Genomic DNA, 10,698 nt, shown 5'->3' on the forward strand with positions numbered 1-10,698 from the left:
CAGTATTCATAATACTAAGAGGAAAATATTATGTTAGTTGGAAGTATAATAAATTTAAAATGTTTGAAGGATTTGTAAAATAAGATTTTAAGAAGGCGCTACACCAGCGTGCAAAGAAAATGAGTACTGTTATAGCGTTGAGCTTGAAAAACACTATCATTATACTCTAATCCTAATATAATATGTTTTATTTTGAATTTTGTCAATATTTTTTATTGGTACTTTAGCAAAATTTTAAATCTTTTCATTACATACGAATAATCAAAAACAAAAAGTAATTCTTTACTATGAAGTTATCCGCTCTCAGCAACAAAACATTAAATCATTTAAAGTATCTAGGTTATTTGTGTCTTAGTAATAAACATTTATATTGATAATTTCTGATTAATATTTTGAGAAATAATATTTTGATTTTTAATGTTAATATTTTGCCAAAATTATAAAAAAAAATAATAAATAGATATTTTTATAATTTTAATTTTTTTTTTTCTTATTATAATAAGACATAATTTTATAATTAATTTACAGGAATACGTATTGAAAATTCACTATTGATCCTAAAATTAATGTAATGGCTGATAAAATGAAGAAGAAAGATCTCGATAATATATTAAAAAGTAAGCAACCAGGAATTAATTCATGTTTTAAAATTTCAAATGAAGATAGTTATATTTAATGTTGTTTTGTGCAATATAGATGGTTTTTCTTGGAAAACAATAGCAGGATACCACATACCATTTATAGTGCGTTTAGTTAATGGTAAACGTTTGAAATTTGTAGCTACTCAGATGGCTGAATATGAACTACTTAAAAAATATTTACATAATATACATTCTTCTATTTATACTTCATGCACATCAGTGATAGCTTATGTGATCACTAATTCGGAGGCGAAGATATTAAATTACATAAACGAAACACATTATGGAAATGGGAAAAATTTCCAATTCTTGGCAGGAATAGATTATATTGTCCGTTTAAAAGATATTCATAACTTTTATTTATTCATAGACACGTGTTATAAAAAATTACTGATTGACAATACTTCAGGTTACAATGACAAATGCGGTTTTGTACGTATTGACTTTGACCCTTACTCCTGTGTACCATATTGTACTCAAAATGGCCAAAAATATTTGCCTTTATTCTACTTTGAAGGAGATACAGAAAATCTTATACAACAAGCTGTAAAATTAGAAAATTGGAATTTGGCCTATCTCAAGTTCTGTTGCAAAATCTATGGTATTAAAGATGAGTGTTTTGCTGGTGACTCTTGCTTAGTGGTCAGCCTTGATGATATCAAAAATTTGTATCCACCAGAAACACATTTTGAGGATTTTTGGCCAGCTAAATTGTCTAAAGTACGTCTCTCTAGAGCTCTCTCTTTCCAGACCAATTCACCAGGTTCCTGGTTCAAAGTAGTCCCTAAAATAGTACCTGATCAAAATACTATTCATCACACTTTAACAACACCAGTACCAATCATTCCACACCGTACGCATGTGATGGAGGACCAAAAGGTATGTGTTATGTACTTAGTTAATTAAATTCCTTTTATATTTTTGGATCTTTAAAAATATTGTTACATGTGTTTTTCACAATGTATTCAAATATATAATTTATCAATTAGTAATTATATATTTTAAACCTGACAAATAATGTAGTAGAAAAATAGTTTGAAAGCTTTACTTTTTACATACTTTTTTGATTTTTTTTGTTTCTTTTTATGTTATTATACCTTTTAGATTCCTTTTTGGATACTTTTTGATCCAACAAATAAAACTTTATTCACATTCAGTGAAAATTTGATGCTTCTACCATCATTTTTTAAAAATTACACCAAATTAAATAAAAACTCTCATTTTTAGATCCATTGTTCTTAGTTTTTATTTTGTTTTTCCTGGTGCTTCTCAAAACTACTGAGAATTTTCCTTTTGACCCTCTCCCCCCCCCCCCCCCAAAAAAAAAAGTAACAACTAGATTTCCTTTCAGAATAGATACTGTGGACAAATTTTAAGCATTTTTAAACACAAATAAAAAAAAAAAAAAATTAAAAACACATCATTACATCAAATAACACAAGTAAAATCAATACATTTATTGCTCCACTCAGAATCTAAAATATAAATACACTGAACCTTTGTTGTTGATGAAATTTGTTCTACATAAAAAAAACAAAAATGAAAAAATGTTTTGTATATTTTTAATTGTAATAATTGCACACTGTGTTTCGTTCATTCTTTACATCGCATTGGCAAAGAGTATAATTTTCAATATTGTTCTTTGAAATTGGGTATTGTCCTAACACGCTCGTTATACACATTTACCGTAACATATTATTTATTATATTGCATAATGATATTTTAAGTTAGATATGCATATAAATTTTTATTTGAATTTATGATTTGAAAATTTAATACAAGAAATCCCATACATATTCCTACCTTTAATAATAAAAAGAAATGCAAATTAATTTTTTTTGAGTGTTTGAAGTTCAAATTGTAGACATTAGATATTCACTTGTAAAGATAATATTTTACCTCAATTGATTTTTGATACTTTGTTATAATTCATAAATTAATAACCGTAGGTATGTTTTTACCAAATTTTTTTTTTAATTTTTCAACAGCAACAACAACAGAAGCAGCAACAACAACAACAAATAATAACTACTCCGCAAATTCAAGCACAAGAAAATAATTCAAATAATACTCCATACAAGGTTCATAATGTTCAATATTTTAAGTTTGCTTGAAGTTATTACTTATTGGGCCCTAGAATAAAATAATATTATTTTTCAAGCCTTTATATAAAATAAAATCTTGAGATTAAACATGAGATACTAATATAGATTCAACTTTAATTTACTAATAATATAATTGTATTGACTAATTTTTACATATAAATATTTTGTATTTAAATGTAACTGTCCATATTAATAGACACTCAATAAAAATATAAATAAATAATAATTATATATTTTAACACAGATCCAAATGGCAGCACTCGAAGGGAAAACTATCCACTGCATAAATGCCAAACCTTGTATATATTCGGATTGGATGGTGACCTTAAAGGACGTTGTTTGGATGGTGTTGCCTTCGTGCAATGTTGCAAAATGCGCTCACGTCCTGCACACTTACTTAAAAACGACAATATTATTTGGGAATTCGTAAGTATCTCTACTCCGACTACTTTTAATCATTCTACCACTCGTATATCACTAATTGAATGAGGTTAATACAATTTGTTGGTGGTATGTTTAACAGTGAACAGTTGACCGTGTTGAGAGAGAATGGACTCATTCGGTCAATGAACCCCGGAGATACACCGATGGCCATGTTGAAAGACATCATGCTAGTGTTACCACGGTTAAAAACATTTGTGTTAATGCAAGATAAAGAATTATAAACCAATACCAATCTGCAAGCGGACCTTCCAAATGACATATCAGCTATGAATTGGCCGGGCACAGGGGAAACCGGCCGAATGTCCGAAGCCATATCAACTTGTAAAATAATTAATTAATAAGTTGTTTATATTTAACTTTTGTACTGACCAAAAAACAAAATGGGACATATTAAATAAATTAATATTGTTTTATTTTGTGTTTAAAAAGAAGTAGAAATCTTCTGATGTCTTATTACTCACATATAATATAAAAAAGTTTAGCATAAACCCACATTACATTGTTGTAAATTGATTATAATAGTTAAAAATATTCATACACACTTAATTATTTGAGAAATCTGTACAATGATTACTATATGCTACAGTACAATAATATTTTTATTCCATATTTATTTAATAAGTATTCAGATTTCAATATACTGAGTGTAGGTAGCATAAAATATTAATTTGCATTTGATTGTCTACCCTTAGAGTTGAAACATGTATAAAAACGTAGAAACATGTAAGCATATTATGTGCATTAATCATATACTTTGGAAGAATTTCTAGAGTTGTTAAAATCATGTTTTTTTTAAATTTTTTGCCTCTCAGTACCTTACAAACTTTCTATACTTTGAGTATGAGCATTGTGCATTTGTGCATTAAATACCATCATTGTAATCTATTAGAGCGCATATCAAATGACAGCCGCTACTTTATATATATAAATATTATTATCTGCTTGTAAGTTTGTTCATTCTTCAATTAAAAAATATCGAAAAATCAGTCAGAATCTTATTTTATAATTGGTTGAAGTTAACATTTTTACGAAATTCGTCAATTTCAAGGTAATCTACAATTTATTTAAAACTACTATTAAGGGGATTCGATACCGTGATTTTCTGTTTTTGTCTAACACACATGCAACATAGGATAATAAGTAAGTGTTGTTTTGTATAACTGAAGTCACAGATGCGTATAGGTGTATATTGTGTATAGGTGTGTAATAAAAATAGAAATATTAGTAATATTTTTTTAAGGAATTTAAGCCAAATTTTTTAAAATTAACGAAAAATGTCTTTAAATCTATTAAAATGACCTAAAGTTGCATTAATGTAAAAGGTAAATTAATGTTTTATTTAAATTTGAAATTATTTAAGTTCATAGATAGGAGGTTTTTCAAATTATTTGATGTCTGTAGGACGTAATGACACATGAACTACCTAGTTGTTGAACTGTCTGTATGTCATGAAGGTGTTAATATAGAATTTTGGAAGGTGTTATGTATGTATCAGTATTGGTGATAGATCAACATTTCTTAACAGTATTGAAGCCTGTTGACTTATGATGGAGCATGATCTTTTATTGCTAGAATATCTCTCGATACATACCAGGTGAATATAATAATAATTATTGTTTTTAATTGTTTTTTGTAAAAAAAATACTGAATTTGAAGAAAATTGTTTTATAGGAGTAGTTGAATCAGATGGTTTATTCTATGATATTGACGGAGTGACAAAGAAATCTGAAGAATTTGTTAATACTATAGAAGGGTACAACCCAACACCAATAACTGGTCCATGGAAAAATTGTCAAGAAGTAATATTGACTTCTGTGTGTTTAGTTGAGTAGGTAGTCATTATTGGGCCACCACATTTTATATTTTATTAGCATTAATAATAGTCTTATATTTGTTTGTAATAATGCACACATATGACTAACTTATGATAAAATATATATTTATTATATTAATTTTCGTTTTTTTTTTGTGAATGTTCAATAAAAAGTGTTTTGTATAATTTAAATCAACTATTGCATTCAAGTTAAACAAATACAGTCATATTCCGTAGGTTTATTCATAATTGTAAATAATAGTTTTTTTTTCTCAAAAATACTTATCTTTATACTTCAATACATATTCTTAAATAGTAGTACATAATAAAATGTAAAGAGTCAGTAAGCTGTATATCAAGAAAATAACTATGGCCTACGTCGTCACAATACATGAGCAACTTCATTTAAAATCATAAGCATTAAGTTAAAATTTTTATAGTGAAGAAAATATTCATCATAGGTACATGGATATTATAAAATAATGTAAAAATAACAAACTTTAATAACAAAATAACCTTTTATTGCATATTACCTATATTATATAATAGCGGAAGAAAAAATGAAATATTTTAATTATCTAATAATAAAGATTGTCATTACTTACATAGTAGTTACATTTATATAGAATACAGTTTACAGATAAAAATTATATAGGAAGTAGTTGCACTGTGCATCAATACATCTAATCTAATTTTCAAAATAAATTTGATATTTTATTTTCTGAGTGGAGCAATGAATGTATTGTTTTACAATGATGTGTTTTTTATATAGGTTATCACCTTTTGGTATTTTTATGAAACTGTAATTTGTAAATTGGGTAAATTAATTTTTACGAAATTCTGGAGCTAGACATTGGATATTCACCATTAAATTAACAAATAATGAACGATAACGTAAATTAAGATTTTCTTATTTTTTCGTAATTCAAAACTAATAACCCTTGGAACTTGCAATTTTCATCAAAATATGTTTATATTATCATTTTCTATACATGATAAATTTTTCAAAATATTTAGAGTCGTTTTGAGTTAATTATAGACATTTTAAACTATCAATTTTATTCTATAAATTGTCAATGAAAATATGTTATTTGTCGTGTCAAAAAGGTTGAAAATTCAACACATGGTTCCTCATAAGTAGTTATAATAGTAGTTGAGTAATATTAAAGATCAATATAGGCACATTTTTTTTTTTTTAAATACCTATTTAAAGCTCAAATTTTGAATACATTTATCAAAAGCGCGAAGATTTTCAAATTATTTTGCTAAACAATTATAAAATATTGAATTTTTACAGCTAAGAATTGACAATTTAAAAAAGATTCTCATAAATAGTTCATACTGTAACCAAGCAATCTAAAAATATATTATATACGCAGTTATTTTTTACAGACATTTTAAGTTCAAATTTAGAAAAATTACATATTAAAACCAAGAATACCGATTTTAGTTTTATTGTTGTAATTTAAAAATATTATTTGTGAGTATATGAAACTTTTAGAGTATATGATTATATTTTACATACACAATGACATTTTCAAATACTGTGTTACTTGTGCCAGTGCCATATTTATGCAAGGACGAATGGGAAAATTATTTTTTTGATATACTTGATGCAGTTTCTTGGTGATACTTGACATTAGGTGTACTTTCATCTTTCAAAATGTTCTTAACTGCTTGATCTACATATATTTTCGCAGTACACTTGTATGTATGCACTGCCATTTAAAAGCATCTAAATATTTAATATAATCTTTTTTATAATATTTACTATTGTTATACAAAATCAAATAGTTTTTTTGTCCACTTGATATAATAGTAAAGTTCATTGTAATTAAATATGTAACAAATTGTAATTCAGATCCTAATACAAATGTGCGAGTGTGTAACACTTTATAGTCGTGGAGCAATTTCGTTAACTAGATCGATACTGTCGATACTGATTAGCAACTATGCGAGAAGTAACAATGGAAGTCCATATTTTAACAAGCGGAACCGAGCCAACAAAAATAAACTATTGTTGTCTTATATTTTATCTTAAAGATAAGATTTCAGTTAGAGTCATAGGAAGGTAATCAATATAATATATACGTAGCGTAATACGAAACTATATGAAACTTTTAGAGTATATGATTATATTTCACATACACAATGATATTTTCAAATACTGTGTTACTAATTCCAGTGCCATATTATTTATGCAAGGACAAATGGGACATTTTCACTGGGTCCGCTCAAAAGAGGGGCCCACCGACTTCAGGCATATAAAATTACTTGTATACCTTTTTGTTCTAATTTAGGAAAACAAAATAGATTTGGATTTTATTTGAATATTCTGTTGGGTTATTATTTTATAAAGTATGATGGATTTTCCCCGAAAACGACGTCCTTAATCAACATTGCTGACAACAAAATTTAATTGCTGTTATTATTGTCGTTATATTACTATTGACGTTATTGTCTTGTGTAGTTGCGTGATAAACGCAGAGTTGGTGTATTTTTTCATTTTTTACAAAATAAGTTACTTGAGTTTTTAACAGTTAAAAACAATGTTTTACACACTATATTTAAAATAACTTTATTTTAATTAATTATGTAATTTAATTATATGCCAATATCCTGTGTACTAGTATATTATGTTTCACTGGTTTTTTTTTTACTTATTTTAAATATTAATAGTATTTGAAATGTATTTGAAATATTTTCTGAATGGATGTTTTATATAGACATTATATTATGTATAAAATAACTATTTAATAAAAACATTTTAAATTTTGATAATTTATTCCATACTATTTAAAAAGAATTTAAATGAAGGATGGTAATAGATATAATTATTTAATACTTTTACTTTTTTTCTGAAGAACATCTATTATATTTTAAGCTTGGTACAGAGACGTTTCACTGTTTCAGGATAAATATTTATAACACCTATATGGTTTTAATTTTAATATTGATGAGATAGTGTGTAGATGTTGTTAATTGTTTTGTACTTTTACCACCCCCCTCCAACCACCTTGACTTCTGTGTGCTTAGTTGAGTAGTCGTTAATAGGCCACCACATTTTATATCTAATTAGCATTTATAATAGTCTTGTTGGTAGTTATAACAAACACATATATTTTGTAACTTACGATAAAACATACATTTATTCTATCAATTTTAAACAACTGATTCAATTAGGTATATTTTGTTAAATTTTAATTTAATTATATATTATTTTTATTTTGTGGGCCTTTAAATGTGTTATTAAATGGGTAAAACATGTTTTGGATTGTAGAAATACTATTGCTAGTTTACTGGGATATTATAATCCCCCAACACATTTGAAATTTATTTTCGTAATTTCATACACTGGGCAAATGTCTGTTATACAAAATGTCAACTTCTGTGGTCCGAAATTTATATTTATTTAAATTAACCAAATCGTATTGATACGATGGACCGTATTTTTTAACCATGGTCGACATGAACACTTCTTTTAAATACGAACGACGAACATATTGCAAATAATTTTTCACCACATACTTGTACAAAATTGCGTCCATCACGTAATCCTCCATAGGAACCGACGCCGTCAATTTGTTGGGGTTCCCTTCCGTCTGTAGAAAAATATCGCACGATGCTTTCCCAGTCCGACGACGTGAGGCGTATCGCCCAAACGCGTCTTCGAAGGCGTCGTCGTCCATGTTGGCGATAGAGGACGGATCGTTGCAACCATATACACCGACAAGCCGAGTTTGACTGTCGGCAGACGTGGACGCAATGGACATGGTCGCCATGGGCTGTGACGATGACTGGGAGTTTTGGGGGATACTGTCGAAACATAGTTTGTAGCTCTTTAGCAACTTCATCAACTCCGTTAGGTCCACGGGGGACAATAACGTCGCTGATGTATCGATCATTGCCTCGAAAATCGATGTCACAAAATCGATCGACAACTCTTCGAAGCAAGTGCTCATAAATGGGCGAGCCACGAGCAACATGGCCTTGATTTTCTCCCTCATAGGAACATCCTCCATATTGCATTCCTCCAATCTCTCGTCGCGTGCCAGGTTCGTAGTCATCCATTTCTTCGGGTTCATCATTGTTGCAAAATGTTCTGGGTGCCATAAAGATATCAAAACTATCCAAACTGAAATGTGATATTGCGTGCCCACCTTCAGTTTGAAATCCGTCAGTAGTTGAGTGACGTGAACCAAATTGTCCGCACTCAACTTCTCTATCTCCATAGCCGCCCGAATTTGCAACAGTGGAATGTTCGTGAACGCTGTTGACGTCGTCTTTGCCTTCTTCATCGGTGTAACAGGTTTCTCCGCCTTCCTCCTCTTGCATGTAGAATCCATTGATGCTACCGAACATTCCGTCTTGTCTCCGTCCAACATACTTACAGTCTGCCTTGGTAGGTCTGTATATTGTGTTGAAGTTAGACTGACCGTGCATTGTACACAACGCTCTTTTATATGCGTTTGTACTGTTCATGCCGGATGCGATAAACTATTATCAAGTTCGTTACTTATAAAGAAATAAGATAAAATGCATAATATGCATTTTTATCTCCATATCGTATGCAATTTTTTCATGTTTTTTTATTACACGCGTAACATTGCAATTTAACTCATGGTCAATACTGTCATTTTATGATTTATTTTTTATTATTATTATCACATTTACTCATACTTAATGTTTAGTGATTAGTCAAACATAAAATAACGGCTCCACGTGGAGCAATTAATTTTACATGGCCGCCCGTTTATGACTTCATCCCGCGAGAAAAAGAACTGGGTGCTTGCTCAAATTATTCTATAATTTCGACCACGACGACAACGACGACGACATACGCGGGTCCCCTCCTCTCTGTGCCATTACTTTTGCCGCATTAACGTACTAAGCATCGGCCTGATGGCCCCCATAGGGGCGGCCGCTGTATATACGCGGCAAAAGTAATGGCACAGAGAGGAGGGGACCCCCGGTAAAATTGTTTATCAGGGGGGTAAAAATATCATAGTATATAATATATTATATTCTAATAATGCATTTGATTATTGTTCATTACAATTTAGATGGTATTAACAAAGTAAAATTTAAAATGATTATTGGAAAATGTTGTGGGTAATCTTGTTTGTACTATAATTATTGGTTAAAGTAAGATCCTATAGAAAATAATTTCACAACTTCTATTTTTAAAATTACAAGTTGCAAAACTATAATTATTAATTTTATAAGAAAAAAGTAATACATTTTTAACCATTTAAAAATTAAACAATCTTAAATATTTAATATGTATACATAAGATTTAAAAATTCAATAAAAGGTTCTATATTAATTTTAAGATTAACTTGTAGTTTAAAAATACATTGCCATAGTAACTTTAAATTTTCATCAAATAGACATTTGCTAATTATTATACAATTTTAAAAGTATTTGGCTAATATTAAGCTAGGTATTTATAAGTATTTTAAATATTAAATTTTCTTATGTTTTTCTTTCATAGTTATATATAGGCATCTATTTGTTTAATTTCAGTCAAAAAGTATGACAATTTAATACAAGATTCCACACAAGTACTTTTAGTGTAATTTTAACATTTTTTCTTATTGCTTCTTCGTCTAAGGTTAACTACTGACAGACTGCAAATATTATTTTAATAAATAAAATTAAAAAAATATTGATTTTATTAAATTAAAATGTCTTA

General features: G+C 28.4%; 2 protein-coding genes across 2 annotated transcripts; one reads left to right on the plus strand and one right to left on the minus strand.

Annotated features, from left to right (window-relative positions):
• Positions 1-571: 571 nt before the first annotated feature.
• On the plus strand, positions 572-3,673 carry LOC132936924 (uncharacterized). The gene is made up of 5 exons (XM_061003734.1): positions 572-617; positions 697-1,526; positions 2,630-2,722; positions 2,991-3,172; positions 3,270-3,673. The coding sequence occupies exons 1-5, from the start codon at positions 572-574 to the stop codon at positions 3,409-3,411; spliced, it is 1,293 nt and encodes a 430-aa protein (XP_060859717.1). The 3' UTR covers positions 3,412-3,673.
• Positions 3,674-8,350: 4,677 nt separating this feature from the next.
• LOC132937099 (uncharacterized) lies at positions 8,351-9,388 on the minus strand. The gene has a single exon (XM_061003929.1). It carries the CDS (start codon positions 9,386-9,388, stop codon positions 8,351-8,353), a length of 1,038 nt encoding a protein of 345 aa, XP_060859912.1.
• Positions 9,389-10,698: the final 1,310 nt, after the last annotated feature.

The sequence above is a fragment of the Metopolophium dirhodum genome, chromosome 1 (genome assembly GCF_019925205.1).
Source record: "Metopolophium dirhodum isolate CAU chromosome 1, ASM1992520v1, whole genome shotgun sequence".
Classification (NCBI taxonomy): domain Eukaryota; kingdom Metazoa; phylum Arthropoda; class Insecta; order Hemiptera; family Aphididae; genus Metopolophium; species Metopolophium dirhodum.